Consider the following 23,763-nt stretch of genomic DNA (forward strand, 5'->3'; position numbering starts at 1 on the left):
AATGCTTTGTTTGAAGTATAGCTGGTAAATATCTTCCTCTTATCCTACAGGCTATCTTTTCATTTTCTGTGATTTCTTTGGCTATGGAGAAGCTTGGGATTTTATGCAATACTATTTGTCAGTTTGGGGCTGTTTCCTATGCTTCGATGGGATTCTGTACAGAAGTTTGCTGCCTAAACCAAAGTCCTGAAGTATTTTATCTGTGTGTTCCTTTAGAAGTTCCAGCATTTCTGGTTTTAAAATAAGGACTTTCATCCATTTTGAATTGATTTTTGTTTAGGATGAAAGATAGGGACCTAATTTCACTTTTCTGTAGATGGATATGCAATTTATCCTGAACCATTTTTTTCCTGTACCATTTCTTTTCCAGCCCATGTTTTTGGCCCTTTCATAAAAAGAAATGAGCTGCCCATAGTGTCATTTGGTTCATAAATCAAAGTCCTCATTCCAAATGAGGAGGAAGAGAAATTTTAAAGTTTTCAGAGAGCTGTTGCTTTCTAATTGACAATCAGCTCCTATGTAACTGTTGTCCATATTTATCGACTTATGTGCTTCCTCAGCATGCCCCTAGCATTTCCTTGTGACAGTAGGGTGTGGGGGGATGTAACCTTCAGGTTGACTGGTAGAAGAAAGTATAAATAACAGATTATTTTCATTTATTGAAGAACAAGGACTTTAGTGTGTTGATCAGTGAATAACCTGTGCCTACCACAGTGCAAGGCACACAGTAGATAGCAAATACTTTTTAAATGCATGGAGTGTGACTAAAGGATTCAATCTTTTCTGTATGTCTCTATGAAAATACAGCCAATGGCTGGATGTAAAAGCTGGGAAGGCAAATCTAAAAACCATCATCTGGATGAATAACATGAGAAAAGACAGGGAATTTCAGAAGGAGTTTGAAGACTAGGCAGGACAATACCCAGTGTTGTCAGAATATAGATAGTCTTGGTGATTAAAATGAGTTAACTGTAGGTTATGTTTTACTGTAAAATCTGATTTCATATGGCTGGTTGGTAAAACAGAGAAGAAAATTCAGTCCCTTCCTCTATACTTAATGTATTTGTATTAGCAGCTAGTCTTGGAGAAAGCAGGTCTCACTTTCAAAAACTAACTTGTCTGTCTCCTTTTTCTTCTTTGGCATATGTTGAGTATTTAATGTCCACAAAAGGCATAGCTTAGCATTTTTTGAGAGTTCACAGAACCTTTGAGAGATGAAATTAAATGGGATTAATTCAGTGGGAGGCAATTAAATCACTGAGGTCATGCCCTCATGGAATCTTCCTCTTCCTCTCTTTGACTTCCTGTCTGCCCTTCTTCTGCCATTAACTCTCCTGGTGATGAACTGCATTTCCACAGGTCCAAAGGCAATGGACTTAACTAACCATATACTGAGAACTTCAACTTGAGCAAAATAAGCCTTCTTAAAAACTTGTTCACTGACTTGGGTGTTTCGTCATGGTGACAGAAAACTGACTAATGCGTATGTCTTCTGAGGCGTTGAGAAAGACAATGCGTCAATGACTCATGACTATAACAGCACCTGGCTCCTTGTCCCTGGAAGTGAAAAGACTTTATGGAGATGATAGTTAAAAACAAAGATGTGTTTCCTGGGTGCATACTGGGAAAAGGCTGACAAAGGTGAATCAGGTCCATGTTACAGGTCAACTTCCAAGTTTTGCATTACACATAAATCCCAGTGTCTTGCTAAAGGGTTTGTATGTCAATTTGGAATTCAACAGAGAGGTCTCCATTGTGTTTCAGAGGTTTGCCTGGTAGTGAGGTTTCATACTGGAAGAATTCTATTTTCCTTCTCTACCTCAAAACAACTGTCTAACATCTGTTCTGTAGATGAGCATTCTTTATGAAGATTATTATTATACTTTTTTTTTTGTTTTGTTTTTCGAGACAGGGTTTCCCTGTGTAGCTTTGTGCCTTTCCTGGAACTCACTTGGTAGCCCAGGCTGGCCTGGAACTCACAGAGATCCGCCTGACTCTGCCTCCCGAGTGCTGGGATTACAGGCGTGCGCCACCACTGCCCGGCTGAAGATTATTTTGATAAAGATTTTACTCTGCTCATAGTATGGCAAGGCCACTGCATCACTACATATTACTAACGCTTTTCAGGCTAAAGTCATTTTTATGATTTAAGTTTTTAATTTCATAATTTGTATTGTAGTTACATCATTTCTACCCCCTTCTCTCCTCTCTTGTTCCCCACTTTCTTCTTCCCAAATTATTCATCATAGATGTGTGTGTATGTGTGTGTGTGTGTGTGTGTGTGTGTGTGTGTGTGTGTGTGTGTGTGTTGTTGAGATATGGTTTATGGCTGACCATTCAGGATTGAGTAACCTATCAGGGAGCCTAGGAACCTCTTTAACTCTTTCTGGAAATTCTATCAGGGATGAATTTTTATCTCACTGGTAATGTCCTGGCCCATGCCATCATCATCTCTCACCAGAGTTACCGCTACACTGCTATGATCCTCTTGACGGTTTGCTGTTTGCACTCATCCCATTCTACCCTGATCCATGAGAAGGTGATCTTTGTAAAGAAATTACTCCAGCTCACAGAGCAAAACTCCATAATGGTTTCCCTTCTGATTGAGAATTACATGACGTCTCTACTATGACCTGCTGGTCTCCAGATTATAATCTGTTTTATAAGTTTCAGTGTCCTTATTATATTATTTTCCCCATATATACTACACATTGTCCACACCAAACTTTTGTTATCTGCAAATACTTCACTGTTCCAACTTTTAAGCCCTTAGACTCATTCTTTTTTGCTGGTTGAAGAACAAACCCTAGATATCTACATGGCTCTGTTTTTCACTTTGTTTGCATCTTTCTTTATCCGTTCAAAATGTTCTTTCCTGCTTAATGTAATCTAACCACCTCTCTTACACTAATTCTTTCCTCTTCCCTAGTATTTTACGTTGCTGTATAAATTTGTCTATTGTCCACTATGTCTTTCTTTCCTACTGGAAGCCAAAATGTGTGTGTGTTAATGTGTGTGTGTGTGTGTACATGTAAAATGTGTGTATATATATATATGTGTGTGTGTGTGTACACACACACACACATATATATACATTTATGCTGAATCTCTTGTACCTAAAATAATTTCTGGAACACAGTAGACTTTTAATGAACATGTGCTCAATGAATGAGATAATTTAACTCATTTAATATGTTCTGTTCTCAATACACGCACATATATATTTAATTTTGGTTTTTAAAAAATTAAAATATGGTTACATTACTGTAATGTTCCCTGATGCATCCTACAATGTTTGGGGGATGAAGAAAGGACAAACACACAAACATAAGTATAAAAAAGCTGAGACATGTCTGGACTGCACGCACTGTGATGGATACACACCATCAATAACAGCAGCCTGGAAACGCAGCACATTTATTTTGTATATCTAAATTGAGGAAGAAGGTTTATAGTATACAGTAGAACAAGGCGGCAGAGGCACAATCTCGGGTTTCAGTCTTCCCAGAGAAGGAAGCTTCAGTTGATGGTTTGCACACACTGTCAACATTTGTTTGAAAATCCTCATACTTGAACCAGAGGATGCTTCTTCTATGCCTCTTAACCTCACTCAGAGAAGGATTTGCCATTTCCATGGATCTAGATATTGGGGTGTGTGACATGACTATGTTTATATCAACAACACACATCCACTCACTACTTCCTCTACCTCTCACATTCCTGGCTTCTTCCCACGTTCTCTCTTCCTGTTCATATGTCCTGCCCAACTCCTCCTCAAATTCATCATCTTTTGTTCTTTAATTATTCTCTCTCTCTCTCTCTCTCTCTCTCTCTCTCTCTCTCTCTCTCTCTCTCTCTCTCTCACACACACACACACACACACACACACACACACAAACACCATGGTGAGTCTATTTAGTATTACTTGAATGTATATATTTTTTAGAACTGATCACTTGTTATTGGATAATCAGTTAGGTGAAACATTGAACATGATCTGTTCTCAATATTTTTGGAGGGTACATGATAGCCCATTATATCTTCCTGGGGCAAAAAAATGATAATTCTAATTCATCTCAAATAGTAATTCAAAAAATAAAATATTTGAGGAGCTTGACTGATTTTTGAAGAACATAAGGGAAACTACCCAAATGTTTTTATATTCATACAAAGTAAATTAAGTTACTAAACACATTTGTAAATGGAGCTGTTATAAGAGGTGAAGCTGACTTTTCTGTATTACAGTATTGGAGGGACTTGTTTCTGAGTGCTCTGACTTGCTCATGATGTCTTTTGAAGTCAGCTATGAAGAATACAATACTGGATGTGTGTAGCTCTGAAGCTTTAAAAATAATTTTCAGAAAATATATGTAATTAGTATGAACAAATTCTTGAAATATCTTGTTTTCATTCTCCAGTGTCATTAAAATGTAATAGGATAACACTCCCCTCACATGCAAAGCTATTCCATACTCTAACATTAAAGCAAGGTACTGTATAGCTTCTTTCCATATCTTGCAGTTTTTCTCATCCTTAGCTGATAGGGAGTTTATTTTGATGACCAAAGTGTCCTTGACAGTCCCTCAGTCCCCCATCATTTCACCAGTTCGTTATGCCACTGAAGTCACTCACAACTAAGAATGTCCCCTCACATGCTTTCTGACAAAACCAAGTGCATGTTTGGCAGTCCTCTAATTTTTGTTTCTTTTCTTTCAAATACATAAGGTTAATACAATCATTTTTCTCATTGTGAAAATACCAACATCAGTGCAACATAAATGCTGCATCATTTTACATGCTGTAGCATAGCAATCAGCTTCTGCCCTGCTTCCACATTTGATGATTTAGTTCAAAAGACCTGTAGTCAAGTTCAGAAACTGTTTCACTTGCTCTGTCTACTCTTTTGTTGGGACTTTCAACTGTGTTTTATTTCAACTATTGAATGCTCTGCTTCCCTGATATGTTTTTAGTCTGATTCTTTTAACGACAATGCATATGTTATATATTTGTATAATATGTTATGCATAATATATTGTATACATTTATGTATTGAATTTATTCAGACCATTATTTTTAACACTTACTTGTTTATTTAAAGTTTTTTTTTCATTTTACATACCACCCTCTGTTCCCCCTCCCTTCCCTTCTCCTACTACCCTCCCACCTTATACCATCACACCCCCACCCACTCCTCATAGAGGGTAAGGCCTCCCTTGGGTATTCAACATAGGCTGGTATACCAATTTGGAGCAGGTCCAAGCCCCTCCCCCCTGCATCAAGGTTGAGTAAGGCATCTCACCATAGGGAATGGGGTCTAAAAAAGCCAGTTTATGTACTCAGGATGAGTCCTGGTTTGATTGCCAGGGGACTCACAAGCAGATCAAGCCACACATCTGTCACCCTCATTCAAGGGGCCTATTGTGGTACCATGCAGGCTCCCCAGCTGTCAGTACAGAGTCCATGAGCTCCCACTAGCTTGGGTCAGCTGTCACTGTGGTTTTTCCCATCATGATCTTCTGCCCCCTTGCTCTTTTAGTCCCTCCTCACCCTCTTCAACTGAACTCCAGGAGCTTGGTCAAGTGCTTGGCTATGGGTCTCTGCATCTGCTTCCATCAGTTGCTGGATGTAGGTTCTATTATGACAATTGGGGTAGTCATGGATCTGAGGCCAGTTAAGGCACCCTCTTCACCATCACTATGAGTCTTAGCTGGGGACATCATTGTGGGTTCCTGGGAATTTTCCTAGCACCAGATTTCCCCCTAACCATATAATGGCTCATTATGTCAAGATATCTCTTTCATTGTTCTCCCTCTCTGTCCCTCTCCAAGCTGGGCCATCTCAAGCCCTCATGTTCATACCCCCATCCCCTCCACCTTTACTCCCCCACCCTGTTTACCCAGGAGATCTTAACCCTTTCTCCTTCCTAGGTCCATCTATGTGTGTCCCTCTCAGGGTCCTCCTCTTTACCTAGCTTCTCTGGGGCTGTGGGTTTTAGCCTGTTTATCTTTTGCTTTGTGTCATTCAGACTATTATTGTACTGTCATCGTGGAATTGTTCATCTCTAGTCTCTTGTTTCTGTCTGAGTTCCCTCAAATAATTGTTTTCAATTATCTTTTCAGCACTTTAAAGATTTAGCATTGGAGACAATTACTAGAGTATTGCTCTATTTCTTTGAAGGAGCTTATCGAGTCTTTCTATCGGTATCTGTGAAGTCAAATAGCTCCTTCTTTCAATTTCATGGAGAAACTTTGAAAGGAAAGGCATTTTCTTCCAATGAAATATGAGTATTTATTGGGCAAGGTGCTTTGACTTTGGTTCTGGGGAGTACTGAGATATAGTGCCATGTTATTTTTTTTAAAGACATAATCAGATTTAGTGTGTCTGAAAGTACCTTGATGAGATACACCACAGGATCATGTGGAGGCAATGGTGTGACTTTGCTAGAGGTATGCACTGCCTAGTGGACCAGTTCTCAAGTTCTTGGAGTAGAGTAGGGCCACTGGTGGCAGAGTGGTAGGATTAGGGGTCAGAGATTGCTGGCTGGCTGGTCCTCAGGTCTTCCCTGTAGAGTGGATGAGTCAGTTTCCATGATCTTGAGAGCATTCTTCCTATTGTGCTAGATTGTTCATTCTGTGGACTCAAGGCTACTGTGCATGTTGGGGATCAGTACCAAGGCTTTACTGATGGGTCAAGTTGAGGCTGAGTTTTCTACATTTTGTGTGTGTGAAGGAAGGAATGTGGAAACTCATAGATGGGGAGATACATTTACTACTATCCTCTAGGAAAGGTTATATTCTGTTACTGATTACATTTTCAACATGGTGCCATCAGCTGAACCAAATCAAACTGCTGCAACCATTAAAGTAATATTTCACCTTTTCTTAGATCTTGAATCTACTTTTTATTCACTACATATATCCATATATGTAGTCAGATTTTTTCTAGAAGCCCCAAATGACATGACTTCTTATTAATTATAAAAACTCAGCCTTAACTTTAGCTTGTTCCTAGCTAGTTCTTATAACTTAAATTAGGCCATATTTTTCAATCTCGATTCTTCCTGAGGCTCGTTACCTCTTCTCCATACTGCCCATCCTGCTTCTTCCATGTCTGCACGTCTGGCTGGTGACTCTGCCTTTCTTCTTCCCAGAGTTCTCTCTCTGCCTGGAAGTTCCACCTATAATCTCCTCTTAGCTATTGGCTGTTCAGCTTTTTATTACATCAATCACAGTAATACATCGTTATAAGTATACAAATATTCCACAATATATATATATGGACTTTTTTCTTTGTTAATTTATAAATAATTATTGTTAGCCATCAGCTTTAAAATCACTGTTTGAATCTAAAGAAAAATTCCTAATGTTCTTCAGATTTTGCATATAAACAATATCTCCTGGAATTAGGTATAGATTTCATTTCTCTTATTTGCTATTATTCATTCATATGAAAGGCAGCGATATTTATGTCAGGGCTTATATATCAGGGCTAGATAAAAAGTGGTATGACATACTGTTCTTTTTCTGAAAGAAGCTTATGGTCTCTTGTCAAGTTTTATTTATATCATTATTTTAAAATATCTTTCAAGGAAGGGGAGATAGAAGATAGGTAGTATAAAGGGTGATTGAGGAATAACAATCAAGAAAGATTAAGTGAAGTGTGGACAGGAAGGTAGGGTAGAGGAAAGAGTATAGGGAAGGAAAACTAACACTAACATCCTTTGAAAAAGGCATATGGGAACCTACTGCTGTAGATGTACACACCACATATATAGACAAGAGTTTAAATGAAGGTGTCCTGTAAGAATAGAACAATGTTCCTCTTAGGCACAATAGACTATCAAATAAAGAGCCCAGTACCGAGAACCAGTTACCTCTCTTGCAGTTGTTGATTAGTGGGGTACAATATGCCCTCAAACACTACAGACTATTGCCATTGCTCTTGGTTACCTTATAGAACTTGATGGTAAGAGCCTATTGATGAAGACATCACATACTTGAGTGATAGAATATGGAGAACCAAATCTAATAATGGCCTGGAGGCTTCCTCCCTACTGGCCAGTTTCCATAGTACTAGAAGGTTCAATGCAAGCTACCAATGGAGAAAAGTAATGACTGATATCACCAAGCTGTGAACCCCATGAGTTATGATAGTGACCGGCCTGGCAAGATATGTTTACTGGTGCAACAGTAGCCCAAATGTTATAAGTGTAACCAACTACTTTCTGATTGTATTTAAGGCCAGTTTCACAAGATTGAACCCATGCCTGGCACAGTTTTAAAGGCTTAAAAAAATTATGCTAAAGAAGTCATAAGCCCAAGGGGAGAACATACTACTATTATTTTGCTAAATAGACACCAGTTAAACTACCTTCTAGTAATTGATCAATATATCTATAGACAAGTGCATCTGTCATCCTTCTGTCAATTTTTTTTTTTTTTTGGTGATTAACAAACACGAACTCCAACTGCTAAAAGTATAAAGAATAAGAGACTGCCCAGTGACCAACCCTAACTGAGACATCTATATCTCAACCCCTGCTCTTCAGGTTTGACCCCTTCACATGCTCCAGCAGTTGTAGGAGTGGGCTAACTCATAGTCTTGGTTCTGTGCTTGGGTGGTAGCTGGGTCCGCCTGCCAGCTTCCCTAATCATCACCACCCAGGTAAGCTCCCCAGCACTGCCCCAGCTAGCTCACCCAATGTAGCAGACAGCAAGGAGTGAGGCCAGTTCTCTTGTTCTGTTTATTTTTGAGACAGGGTTTCTCTGTGTGGCCCTGGCTGTACTGGATCTCACTCTCTTGACCAGGCTGGACTTGAACTCACATAGATACACCTGCCTCTGCTTCCCAAGTGCTGGAATCTAAGGCCAGTTCTCCTGTTCCCACACCCTTGGCTCCTGCTCACTCACACTCACACCACCAGTACTAGCTCTATTGCTTTGCCCAGGTGAAGTGCAGGACCCACTCTCCAGATTGCTGTGCTTCGACCAGCTCTTCCATTTTTATGCCCCGGAGGTTGGCTCTCCCACCTTTCTCAGGTGGCAAGAAGTGTGGGGGGCATATTTTCCTTACCCTTACCATCCCATGGCATACAAGGGTGGGGTTGGGGCAGATTTCCTGCTCTCATGCCCACAGACCTGGCTCACCTGCACCCTCGCCAACAGGGTCAGTTCTAGTGTGCTGCCCAGGTCAGGTGCCATGTGTACCCACTCCCCCAGTGGGCTGCAGCTGGTGAAGGGCAGAACCAGTTCTCCTACTCTGTGGCCCCAGGGCCAGTTCTCTCACTTGCCACAGGTGGTGAGGCATGAGAGGAGGGAGGACATTTTTCCCTCTTTCATGCCACCACATGGCAGATGAGAGAACATAGGGTCAGTCTGCATGCTCTGATGCCCCCCAGGCACACTTTCCTGCACTTCTGCCAACAAGGTCAGCTCTATTGTGCTGCCTACATGAGGTGCAGGACCTGCTCTCCAGAGTGCTGCTGCCATTAGGGGGTAGTGCCAATTCTCCAATTCTCATGACCCAGGGCCAGCTCTCCCACCCACCCACCTTAGGCAGTGAGTGGTGGGAAAAGGGAGAGGTTATCTCTCCCTCACCCACTCCACCCTATAGTAGATGAAGGTGGGGGCAGATCTATGTGTATTAGGAGCACCAGATCACCTGTGCCTCTGTCAGCTGGGTCAGCTCTATTATGCTGCCTGGGCTAGGCACAGGGCCTGCTCTCCCAAGTGCTGCAGCTGGTGAGGGTCAAGGCCACCTTCCCCACTCTGATAACCCCCCAGCATCAGCTTTTGACATTTGCTGTAGGTGGCTAGGTGTTGAGGGGCAAGGAGCAAGTTTGGAGGTCTGGCTCACCTCCACCCCTGTTAGCAGGGACAGCTCTACTGTGCTGCCTGGGGAGGTGCAGGGCCCACTCTCCAGAATGGTGCAGTTGGTGAGGAGCAGGGCCAGTTCTCCCTAGTGCTCCCTAGGTGTTTTTTATGAACCTTTTCCTTGCTTTGAGTGTTCTAGGACTTTTTTATCGATTTAAAAAAAAACAAAAACAAAAACAAACAAACAAAAAACATCTGGATAAACAACTTATAGGAAGACGCCTTGACTCAGGGTTTCAGAGGTGTGTGTGTGTGCATAGTAGACTTGCTCCCTTGTTCTTAGAATGTGTTGATGGTGTCAGAGGTGTCTGTGCATAGTAGACTTGCTCCCTTGTTCTTAGAATGTGTGATGGTTTCAGAGGTGTCTGTGCATACTGGACTTGCTCCCTTGTTCTTAGAATGTGGTGATGGTGAAGACAGCAGCTGAATGGCATGGCAAAGAATGTTTTCTTCTTGACACACCACCATCTGGGGACCAAGTCTCCAACACATGGACCACTCGAGGAAGTGATTCATATCAAAACCGTAAGATGATGAACATTACTTCCTCAGTGATTGGGGGGCATCTACCTGCTGCCCCTACAGACTCTACTTCGCAGGACAGACGTATTAGGTAACACCCACTTCAACTTTTATGGGACAGAATGTGCCATTTTAGCCCCATCAGGATGAAAACAAATAGTCAATGATAGACGAAATAAGTTTCAAAATTAAATGTGTCTGTAATAAAAGAAAAGGGGCCTTTTTTTTTTTTTTTTTTTTGCAATGGTGCATCTTATGATGTGATGCTTAGTTATTGTCACAAGGAATTTGGTAAAATTTGATTCTCCTGATTTTTGAAAGGGAAGACGCCTTGACTCAGGGTCGGCTGCAGGAATGAAATCAAGAGAACATGGTGAAAGGGGGAATAAGAGTACAAATGAATGACAGTACCAGGTACACATACAAAATAAACCATCAAGACACTTACTGGATTTGGAAATAGGTGTGTTGTGGGTAAGAAGCAAAGCAATGCTCATGGGAATATGGGGATTTTTTTTCTTCTGGGTGTGCAATTTCAACCTTAAGGGTTGCTTTCATTGAAATATGAATAGGCATTGGTGATACAAAAGTAAAGGAATTGTTTCCCGCTGACTCGGGCTGAGCATCCTATCAGCATTATTGATTCCTCATTGGAAGTACTTCCTTTTCCTTTAATTGTCCCCATCTTTCCTAGAAGCACAATAATTTGCCTGGACATCCACTCTAATGAGCCGATAATCATTTCTTTGTCCCACACCCAATCAATCACTCAGCAAGGTTCAAGGATTAAAGCTGGATGTGTGTTCTCCTTTCCTTCCCATGCTGCAACCTCAGTCCAGGCGTTGGACACGTATCTCTTGTTTCTTTAACACAGCCTCTATCCTGACATACCTGTTCCTGTCTTGCGGAATCCATTCCTTTCACACCTGTGTGAAGAAATATGCTACGTTCATTAACTGATCATGAATTTGGTTGCCCACCTACCTGCAGGGATTATAAACCTCACACTACTGAGTTTACAGCAGCCTATTCTACTCCATCCTATTTTAGTACTGTAGTGTTGGAAAAGACTTCCTGTCTGCATACACTTTACAGAACATAAATTCTTCGAGGCAAAAGCCTAATTTTACTTATATTTTTATTTCTGACACCAATATTACTAGTGAGCCCTTCCTCACATCTCACCCTTTCAGTTTTTCCTTTTCACATTCTGTTTTCTCTGTCCTTTTTCTTTATATCAAGTAATTCCTCAAAGTTTTAATAATGTAGCCTAAGCTGGGCACAGCAGCACACCCCTTTAATTACAGAACCCTCAAGGCACAATCAGGAATCAACCAGATATCTGTGCGTTAAAAACCAGTCTTGTCTACACAGAGAGTTCCAAGTCTGTCAGGGCTATGTAGTAAATGCCCGTCTCAAAAAGAAAGGAAGAAACACACACACACACACACACACACACACACACAATGTAGCCTTCTTGATAAAAATCTTCTACCATATTCCTCTAAAGGGTTGTTTGTTATATAATCTTTAAAAAAACTGAGCTGCAACAACTTGTTTCCTTGTCTTTCTCCTCTACTAAAGTATGAATATCCTAAAGGCAAAGCACATATCAAAACCTTTAGGTAAATATGATGATTGAAGCATTTTAATGTTATACATACCAACATGAGGATTGCTTTTATAATTGTGAACATTTTCAATGCATATTTGTCAAATAAAAAGTTTTCATAAAAATACAAAAACCACAGCACTGAATGCTATTTGAGGAGTCAGAAATTAAGTAAATAACATTTTTTGTTGGAAAAATGATGCTCTATCCCTAGAAGAGGAAGTGTACCAGGGAAACTGGGACACTTGAGTGGTACAAGTCATAGACATACTGGAATGTCATCAAGTACAACACATAAGTTCTGAGATTTTGCTGGGGATATCAATAAAATACAAAGAACCCTGATCATGTCTTGCAAGTGATACTGTTACTTTTTTTTTTTTTTTTTAATTTTCCAAGACAGGGTTTGTCTGTGTATTTTTGATGCCTATATTGGATCTCGCTCTGTGGACCAGGCTGGCCTCGAACTTACAGAGATCCACCTGCCTCTGCCTCCTGAGTGCTGGCATTAAGGGAATGTGCAACCACTGCCCGGCTATGTTGTTACTTTTTTAAAAAACTAATTTGTATTTATTTCGTTTTATTTGTGTCTGAGTGTTTTGCTTGCACGTGTATCTATGTACCACATGAATGCGGTACCGGCACAGGCCAGAAGAAGATGGATCCGCTGGTACTGAAGTTACAGATGGTTGTGAATCACCATGTGGGTGCTGGAAATCAAATCTAGGTCCTCTGGAAGAGCGCTCTTAACCACTGTTCTCTCTCTCTCTCTTTCATTAAGAATTTTTCTTTTCTTTTTTTATCTTTCTTTCTCTTTTTTCTCTGTTGCTTGCTGTTACCCAGATAATAAAAACCAACCACACAAAACTGGATCCCACCCATTCCTTCTGCCCCCAGCCTACCTCCTGGGTCTTAGGAATGTGTCTAGAGTGGGAGGCAGGGGGAGTGGCCAGTGCCACTGGAGGAAATGAAACTGACTCAGAAAGGGAAGTTCCTCGTCAATTAAGTCCCTTCCTTTCCCTTTCACCAGGGTCAGGTTCTTTCCCTAAGGTCTCAGGGAGCAGAGAGCGCGGTTTCTAAGGTCCACTTCTCCAGAATTTGGTTAGATGGTCCCGGGCCAGGACCTTGAAGACCTCTACCAAGGGGACAGGGGGAAGCAGAAATTGGCATCTGGAGTGTGCTCAGGCCTGGCACTGGCAGGGAGGGGACCTCTGAGTTAGAAGAGCCCAGGCCCCGCTGAGGGCGACAGTATTGAGGAAGTTCCCCAGGTGAGCCTGTGAGGAGTGTTCAGATTCAGCTTCCAGCCACAGCGTGAGGAGTCCTCCCTGGCGGATGGGCCCACTCAATCTGTGGACTTGGTCTGAGGGATGGATTGTTTTAATTTCTTAAGATTATTTTTTAAAGTCTTATTAAAGCCTATTATTTTTAATCAGTTACAACTGATGGAACTATGGAAAGTTGTGCTTAAAATCTCCCTTATTATATGACTTAAATATTATTTATAAAGTATAAATTTTAAATTTAGCCTTTATGTTTCATTACCAAGCATTTAAATTTCCAGTATGCCATATGAAAATCAGGGCAAAGAAATCATTACATTGATAGAACTTAACTACAATAAGTACTGTGATTGCAGTTTGGGGAGGGTATGCACATTACGGTGTTTTCATTGAGATTCAAGTAACCGAATGGTAGTTAGCAATACCAATCATTAAATGAAGGAATGAGAAATACACATGATTCGGTGGGCCCTGTTCTCCTGGTGTCTTCTCTCCCCTCTGACTCTCGCAATCTTTCTTCCTTCTCTTCTGTGGGTCCCGACTTTTCAGGGACCCAATGGAGACCTCTGGTTTGGACTCTCTCTCCACTGAATCCATTTTCAATAAAAAAAAAAAGAAAGAAAGAGGGAAATGCACGTGAGAAAGGACTGTGATGAAGTCTACTGAATTGCTGTCGTTTTTCATTCTGTTTCTTCAGACCAGTTGAATTTTCAGAAACTGAATACCCACGAGTTGAATACCACAGAAGACAACAACGGTTTTGGGACCCTATTCGCCTATCTCTGTTCACGTTGGCAATCGCAGCAATCGTAGGAATCACGATTGGCATCGTCACTCACTTCGTCGTTGAAGGTAAGTCTCCTGGCCCTGTTCCCACTGTACAGTGCACTCTGTTCCACATAATTTGATATTTTGATGGCATTCAATGCTAAATATAACATTATAGTGTTGTAAAAGTCTGGCTTGCTAAGAACAGAAAGCCTGCTTTACACATTCCTAAACATTAACAATTTTAAATAGACACAAAGCTGATAGACACATGTACATGAAACACAAAGAAGAATTTTAAAAAAGGAAAACAATTCTTTAGGATAAGGACAAATAACATCAAGTTATGGGCTTGACTGCCCTTCTCAGAATCAATATATTGATGAATCACCTCCAGAAAGCTTATGATAGATATGACTCAGTAGTATTAGCTAGTAGTCCCAGCTGGTCAGGAGACTGAAGAAGGAGAACTACCTGGGTTACAGAGTTAGATAAAGAACAGCCTCATCAAATGAACAGCCTGTCTCAAAATTTAAGAATTAAAGAATGCTGAGGATATTCTTCAGTAGAAGAACAATTGCCTAGGAGGTGCTCAGTTGTGGATTCAAATCCCCAACACCACAAAGAAACAAGGAAATGGAGAGAGAGACAGAAAGATGCACAGAGAGAGGCAGAGACAGAGAGAGACAGAGAAGAAGGAAGGAAGGAAGGAAGGAAGGAAGGAAGGAAGGAAGGAAGGAAGGAAGGAAGGAAGGGAAGGGAGGAAGGGAATGAGGGAGGGAAGGGAGGAAGGAAGGAAAGGAGGTTAGAAGAAAGGAGAAGGGAGGGAAAGAAAGGAGGGGGAGGAAGGGAGGGTAAAGCTTGTTATATAAGAAAGTCACCCCAAAACATCTTAAAGAAGTCAAAGCAAACATTATATCTGAAGGAAAGTAAAGTTGTTTAATGACTGAGGGAGAATGAAAAACTCAGGACTAATTTCTAACTGTATAGAAAAATGCTATCACAGATAAAACCAAATGACACACAGCTAAGATTCATTTACCTCTGTCTTTGCATATTTATAACCAGAAGTGATCAAAACTTTGTTTAAAATTTTAGAAACTCCCACAGCCATAACGATAACAGGACACTGGAACAACCTATAAAGAAAAAGTGAAAAGTATCTGAAGTTACCAGTTTACTTGTCTACACACTTTAACTGGCTCATTAATAATATGTATTTCTTAGACAAACCCAAATAACATTATCTCCTGTAATTTTATCTTTCTTGTTGACATTTTGGGTTAGAAGTTAGTAAAGTAGGTTTATGTTTAAAATCCCCTCCTTATGGTGGTAGTTTCAGGACCTGGGAGTCTGGGACAGAAGGCTCACCAGGTCAGCCTGGAACACATGTAAATTCCCAGTCAGTCTGTGCTGTAGAATGAGACCGTGTCTTAAAAACAGCAAATAAATTCAAAAGAATCCCATTGCCTCAGGTGTTCAAGAAAGAAACAGTAAAAGAATAATTTAAAAAATTAGTGTCTAAAAGCATTTTTAAAAATATTCCAGTCGGGCGGTGGTGGCGCACGCCTGTAATCCCAGCACTTGGGAGGCAGAGCCAGGCCGATCTCTGTGAGTTTGAGGTCAGCCTGTTCTAACAAGCGAGTTCCAGGAAAGGCACAAAGCTACACAGAGAAACCCTGTCTTGAAAAAACAAACAAACAAACAAAAACAAAAAACAAAACAAAACAAAGCTGTCATAAAGTTTGTGATAGGCCCTCGTCCATGTCCTCATCTTCAGCCTGTGTGAATGTTACACAGCTGAAGCAACATGCCAGTCATCATTAATAGTGTTGAGATGGGGATATTATATACATGTTCTGTATGGTCCCTAAATAGAACTGCAAGGGTTCTTCTAAGAAGGAGGAGAAACAGAGGTCGAAGGGGAGAAGGCACCGAAAGAGAAGGAAATTGTAGTTAGAGTTTTCCTGCCTGGCCCATAGTCAGGACAAATCTCTCTCACCCGCTAGTCCCACAGTCGCTCAGACCCAACCAAGAAAGCACACAGAAACTTATATTGCTTACAAACTGTATGGCCGTGGCAGGCTGCTTGTTATCTACCTTTTCTATCTTAAATTAACCCATTTCTGTTAGTATATACTTTGCCACGTGGCTTGTGGCTTACCAGTGTCTTTACATGTTGCTTTTCATGGCGGTGGCTGGCGGTTTCTCCCTCCAACCTTCTACTTCCCAGAATTCTCTTCTCTCTTGTCCTGCTTATACTTCCTGCCTGGCCACTGGCCTATCAGAACTTTATTTACACAGAGCGATATCCACAGCAGGAAATGGAGTTATGTGATGTGGAATAAGGAGCTAAAGGATGAGGTCGCTAAAGAAAATGACAAGACAGATTTTTCTAGAAAGACCAAACTCCACTATGTGGAGATCTTAAACCTACAAACTGCTGTGAGACTTCTCATTTCTGGAATTATATGAGAATAAATTTGTATTGCTATATCAACCCTAATTTATTTACCTTTACATGTGCCTGGAGATTACTGAACATTGTAGATTTTAAGAGAATACCAGACTATTTCCCTTACACATATAACTTGGTATACTTGTGAATATGTACAAGGGTTTGCCTAGGAAACATGAAAGTGTATAATTATCTGTATAAACCCCGGGCTGGACTACAGAAAATCTTTTTTTAATATTAACTATTTATTTTTTATCACTGTATGTCAATTATCACTGTCATGTATCATCAACGTTTAGTATTTCCATGCCTTCTCATAATTGTTAATTTGGTGCAGGTAACATTAGCATTGAAATTTTAATTTTAGTTTCAATTTGCATTTGCCTGATCAGCAATAATGTTGAGGACCTATCCATGAATCAATAGGTCATTCATGTTTCCTATAATTATTTAAAAATTTTATCTCATTTTCTTATCAAACCATTTTTCTTTCTTTAATTTTCTTTGTTTCTCTCTTTCTTTCTTTTTTTAAACTGATTTTGAATACTTCATAGATTAGTATTCATTGACAGTTGCAGATTGGAAAAACTTCTGCCAGTGAAAAAGGTTATGGAATTTTTTTTTTGTTTTTTGTTTTATTTGTTTTTCAAAACAGGATTTCTCTGTGTAGTTTTGGTACCTGTCCTGGATCTCGATCTGTAGACCAGGCTGGCCTCGAACTCACAGAGATCCGCCTGACTCTGCCTCCCGAGTGCTGGGATTAAAGGTGTGCACCAGCACCACCCGACTGGAATATTTTTTAAATGACCATATTTTTAAAGACTATATGAGTATTTTTAACAATTAATGAATGAAACCACACTCACTACCATATCATATGATCTATAGAATGAACTGAAAGTCCAAACACATGGATTTGAAAATTAACTGCTCTTTTTTAGGGGGATATTTGACTTTTTAATTGTTGCATTTACATATTGGAATTACATACTAGCTGTTTTTCTAAATTTTATATAGTTAAAAATTTTAGGATAATTTTGTATTGTTTATTTTATCCCTTGTTATGGTGTAAAAGTGAAACTGCTATATAATGTCACATAAAATTTTGAAGGATATAGTTTGTAAAATTGAATTTTCACAAAATTCATAAATCTAATATTTGAAACTATATTAAAACTTGGTTTCTCAAAAGTATAAAGTGCTCTTCTGCTTTGGGATAGCCTACTTGTTTTCTCACTATGCAGAACCAACTCTGCTTCCAGGGATGTAGGAGTTCTGTTTTTTGAAGAGATACAGAGACATGGTTTTAATTTCAGGCCCACCACCTTGAGTGATTCAGGATGCTAGTTTCTACTAACCAAGCTTTAAAAAGTCCTTTTTGTGTCCAACTCTCTCATTGCAGAAATGAACAGAATAGCCACAGAGAAGCTCAGTATCACTATAGTATAATGTAATAACTACTATAATTGAAGTACAATATACAATGTACTTTAGAGTTTTTGTAATGATTTAAGTGTTTGTTACAGTCACCTTTGCATCTCTACAACATTCCAGGGGATTGAACTGGCAACCCAAGACACAGAATTACACAAAACTTAGGATGCTGAGTACTGAAGAAATAGTCTTCCCAGAGAAGAGCCCATTGATTTGTTATCCAGTAACAAATGTCAGCCTGAAAACATATGCATATGAGTAACATTATATGGCCCGAGCAAGTTGTATTTATGCATTTATGAATAAATATGCATGAATAGACATAAGTTTGAATAAAAGCAAGGGTGTATGAATGTGAGGTTTGAAGGAAGAAAAGGGAAGGAGGGAGTGATATATTATAATTTCAAAAAAATAAACTGTTTTGCTCATGCTTTAATTACAGTACTCAGCTTCAAAATGTAAGGGTTTTAGAGTCAGAGAAAGCAGTTTTTGGATCATCATTATGCTGATTCCAGACTCTATCCATATGACATGGAATATTTCCAATAGCAAAACAATAAAATAACAACAACCATTCCTAACAGTGTTTTACATAATTTTAATTGATTTTTAAATCACTTTTAATATTTTGAGATTATAATACATTAAAATGTATTGAAATATACACAGAGACATCACTGAAAAAATACCTGTCATTGAAGTAAATAATAAAACCTCTTATAAGAGAACTCAGCTATGAAATCTTGTGAAGATATGAATGGGGATATATCTTGGATCTGTTAAGACACTGCATGTAAACAGTGATTGATTAGAACTTAGTATTGATTCATTCATCCACTCATCCATGACAAAGAATTAAGCCATGACCTTAAAAGTGAAACCATAAATACAATTGAAATGGAGCATAGATTATTTAGGTAAAAAGGCATCGTTGACACATCTTTTTCAACTTTTAACTTTGATAACTAATCTATATTTTTAAGAAACAAAATGCTAGCTGGGTATAGGGGTGCACATCTTTAATCCCAGCATTCTGGAGGTAGAGACAGGTGCATTTCTGTGAGTTCTAGGCAAGCTTGGTCTACAGAGTAAGTTCTAGGATAGCCAGGCTATGCAGAGAGACTATGTCTCAAAAAAATTCTTAGGGTTAACTCAGAAATAAGAAAAGGAAGATATGAAATTGTGGTAGTAATCCATCTCAGCCAGATAAAACAAGTTAAAACAGAAAAAAAACCAAAATAATAATGTGAAATACTTGTAGGTATTAGAGTTAGAATCTGTTTATTCTCTTACAAATGCAATTCTTACTCATTCAAGGTCTTTGATATAATTTTAATCTAGAAAGTATTTTGAAATGGAATTATAATTAAATTAAAATGTCAATTTTAACATAACATATTGTGTAGTTAATAAGTACAGAGTATTGAAGTAGATATTCCTTCATTTATTATTTTATAAAAAAGTTTAGGGCCCTCATGGCACTGTGTTCTTTTTGCTATCATTATCAGAAATGTTTCTTCCTCTTAGAATTAAAAGTAGTCCAAAGTTCCCCTCCAGAGGCAGACATCCTATTGAAAAAAAAAAAAGCACAAATCTTTAGAATTTATAGTAGGAGCTCTTCAAAGTGTAGTATAGCTGTGCAGTTGTGGTTGGTAGCTCAGTGTAGATGTTGCAAATAGCATCTTGAAAAGAGGCGAAGTCAAGAATAGGATTAAAACAGTAGAGAACACCCTCTGAAAGAGATTTTCTAAGAAAGTAATAGAGAAGAAAACTCTTGAGGGGGATAGGAAAACACCAACAGTTTTGCTGCTGCTTCAGCAGAAATTCCGAGTATGTAGAAGAGAATATCAAAAAAGAAGGCAGGTTCCATGCAAATAAGGATGCAGTGTGTTAAAGGAAAGGAAAGGCTTCTCTGGTGGGCAAGTGATATTGCCAAATTGGCAGTCTCTAGGACAGCTCTCAACACAATTGGCTCCTGTGTGGAGAATGGGAGAAGAGGCAGGGATGCTCTTAAGAATGCTGTTAGATTTTGCTCTCAATGACACAAGCGTAAACTGGATTGCTGGTGGTAGTGGGAATTATGAAGAGGATAGATTTTTTTCAAAACTCTGGCAACTGTGTCATCAAAACCCGGTGTGTGATAAACCTATGTTAGCTGTTCTCTGAGAAGAGAATGCACATGACTTTTATGATTTCACTTGACATTGACTTTTCATTATATGGTACATGTCTAACTGTAGGAAAATTTTGATATGCATATGGATCTATAAGAGGAGTATCAGGCAGCATTCTTTGGGAACTGAATTTTCTTTGTTGGTTGACTGCCATGATGAAATTATAAGGTGGAGTTTTTGAATTCTACAGTAACTTTTGTTATAGATGGAAAACAAAGAACCTAGTACATGTAACCCAGAAACTCCCATTCTCCTTGCCTTTCAGATGATAAGTCATTCTATTACCTTGCCTCTTTTCAAGTCACAAACATCAAATACAAAGAAAGTTATGGGACGAGGTCATCAAGAGAGTTTATAGAAAGAAGTCATCAGATTGAGAGAATGGTAAGCTCAATGAGAAATGCTGATCTACAACCTTCTCAGAATTTAACAATTTGACTATTCAAATTTGCCATGCTGGCAGTCTGCATCACATTGAGGATTTAATTCTCATTTTCCTGTTTATTAATAAGTTTTAACCATAGTTATCCGCCATGAGCATTTCTTTCCATTAATGTTTGTTAATGATTTTAACCACTTGTATATAAACCTGCATTAATAATAAGTATTGAAAATAACATTTTCAATTTGTTCCATGCATTTTATTATGGTTATACTATATTGAGGTGGACAGGTGAACTAAATTTTAAAATGTTATTGATATCATTATTTTCTCATCAGTATCATTTGTACTTGTATGAGAAATCGTTTCTGATTCTATATCAATGGCTTTTAAAACCCTGGCTTTGTCTTTTACATTTAAAGTTTATGCTATATGGAACTGAGTCACATGTGTGTTTGAATTAAGGAATTAAATTCACTTCCTCCCTAATGTTAAAAGCAGTGTTCTTAGCACTACTGTGGTACAATAGTCATTCCCATGCTTATCTGTCAGGCTAGCTCCTCCACAAATGAAGTTTCGACATATTAACTGAGGCATATGAATTCTTTCAATGCACAACAATTTTTCACTCTGTCAATAGCAAGCAAGGGATACTTCTTGTTTTAACTTCTGGCTACTCCAAGCATCCCTTAATCTGTTGCTGCAAATAGTAAAATCTCTATCTAATCTATGTCTCCATCTTCACAAGGTCTTCCTCCTCATTTCTCTATAAGTTTTCATTCTGATGAGACTTTTTAATATGGGATTCAGTGCCTCCAAGGCAATCTATTTTCACGTTTTCTCACATAGCTTAATTATACCATATTCACATATTTCTGGATTCAAATACATTTATCAGAATGTACACCCAGTACATCTAATATATCTAGAATTATAACCTACAAGTTTATCTTGGCTAATCTTGAATTTTGCTTTTATGTATCTAATATACACACGCATTCACACACAGATACACATTTGTTGGGATCTGGTTTAACTTGCTTCAGTATAGAGGCCTGCACAAAATAACTAATTAATTTAGGACTTCTTTGATGCATTTCAATAAAACTTTAAACTGTTTCTTTAAAGATATTACTCAGTTTTAGAAGTTTATTCTTTTTTTGAACATTTTGTATGTGTATACAATGTATCTTGATTATATCCATCCTTCACTTTCAACCCAAGTTCTCCTAGGACCTCACACCCATTTCAATATAGGCAGCACTAATTGGATTCCATGGGCTAAAGAAAATAAATAAATAATTTCTTAGTTTTTTTTTTAAAGAATTAATACTAGGTGCATTTTGTAATTTTAAATTCAGATTTTTCCTCTTTTTCAAAGATTTACTTTATTTTTAGTTGTGTATAGGTTCATATGTCTATGTTTACATGTGCACATGAGTGCAGGTGCCCAAGAAGGCAGAAAAGGGTATTGGACTTGGATAGAACTCGGATACTCTGGATGAACAGCCAGTATTAAACTGCTGAGCCATCTCTCTAGACAGTTATTTTTCTTTCTTTGTCTGAATTCAAGACATGAAATAAATTTCTCATCTATTAAGGAAGTCTTTCCTACTTTTTGTTAGTGTTTGTGTTTATCTCTACTTTTATATCTAACATAATTTTAATGAGGTCTTTAAAGAGAAGTCTGTCACCTTGAACCCAAATCTATTCATTTAGATGTAGTCTACATTCACTTTTTCAAAATTCCTAGTTCTTAGAAGTCAGCCCCTCCTTAAAGCTACTTCTATGTTTTTGAATATTTTATTTGCTCTTTTCTTCCTAATTTCTCATTCTACATCCACTTTCTCAAAGGATAACACAGAATTAAAGAGTTTGTACGGTAAAGACTTGTACACAATAAGCAACTGAGAGTTTCCTAGTTAATTACTTTTCTGACGACAACAGCTTACCTGTTTTCATTTAGTAACATCAGAAACTATTGAAACTATTGAACTATTCTCATTGCATAGTCTTCCAGTTTTAATGATTTTTCTTTTACTTTTCCTTTATGCAGGCTACAACCTTTTAATTATTAAGATATTCTTTCCATTCCAAACATATTTGAGATGAAAATGAAAATGTGTAGCTTATGACTCATTCATTTATCTTTCTATCTTTTTAATGGATTTATAAATTAATTTTTATATGTATTTAATGAATATTTATAGGATCTTAATCTCTAGGATTCTATCAAATAATGATAGCAGATAATATGTTATGTTTCATTAGTGGCCAAGAGAGGGGATAAATACAGCATCATGACTATGCAGAATAATTTATGAACAGTTAAATCAATGCCTTATATCATAAACCTCGGTAAAAATATTAAGGCTAGCCATTGTTTTTAGTAGCAACTTTCTCTGTCTACAGACTATCTGCAATCTCAGAGCCACACAGTGATTTTCATGGACTTCTATGTTAGTGGAAGTTTCTGTCCTGCCCACCAGTTCCCAAAAAAACTGACACAGAGGCTCAATATTAATTATATATGCCTGACCAATAGCTTAGGCTCGTTGCTAACTAACTCTTATATTTAAATTAATCCATATTTCTTATCTATGCTTTGCCATGTGGCTCATGTACTGTTACCTCCTTTTTTTTTTTTTTTATAAATCCTGCTTCCTCAGCAGCTGGCTGGCATGACTCTGTCTTTCCTCCCAGCATTCTCAGTTTGGCTGCCTTACCTGTACTTTTTGCCTGGCTACTGGCCAATCAACATTTTATTAAACCAACTCGAGTGACAAATCTTTACAGTGTGCAAAGCAAGTATTCCACAGCAATTCTTTGTTTGATCACTTGTGTAATACTCTGATGTTTGGGGTAGAGTTAAGACAGACTAAAATAAAGCAATGGTAGAAAGCTGGGAATGGAAGAGGCATTCCTTCTTAGGGAAGAGCACATCAGTTGGTTGTCCAGTGTCAAATGGTCAACCCTAAAAACATAAAAACATGCATACAGGTAACATTATGTGCACTGAATATGATATACTTATGAATATATATATATATATATGCCATAACAATTAGTTTAAAAAAACTAACAACAAAGGCCATAAATTTGAAAGAGAGTATGAAGGGATACACGGGAGGATGTAGAGGGAGGAAAGGGAAGAGAGAAATGTAATTAAATTATATTTTCAAAAAAAAAAAACAAGAAATCAATTGTTTTCATACTCAGTATTACTGGTTTAGTTGAAGTTATTTACCTTATATTTATCTA

The 23,763-nt window shown here is 38.4% G+C and overlaps 1 protein-coding gene across 1 annotated transcript in view; it reads left to right on the forward strand.

Moving 5' to 3' along the window:
- The window catches only part of Tmprss11f (transmembrane serine protease 11F), a 68,677-nt gene that overhangs the window by 13,115 nt on the left and 31,799 nt on the right, over nucleotides 1-23,763 (forward strand). Inside the window, exons 2-3 of the mRNA XM_036200202.1 lie at nucleotides 13,984-14,138; nucleotides 20,386-20,504. Coding sequence (XP_036056095.1) covers nucleotides 13,984-14,138; nucleotides 20,386-20,504 — 274 coding nt within the window. The remainder of the gene's footprint in view (nucleotides 1-13,983; nucleotides 14,139-20,385; nucleotides 20,505-23,763) is intronic.

The sequence above is a fragment of the Onychomys torridus genome, chromosome 10 (genome assembly GCF_903995425.1).
Source record: "Onychomys torridus chromosome 10, mOncTor1.1, whole genome shotgun sequence".
NCBI lineage: Eukaryota > Metazoa > Chordata > Mammalia > Rodentia > Cricetidae > Onychomys > Onychomys torridus.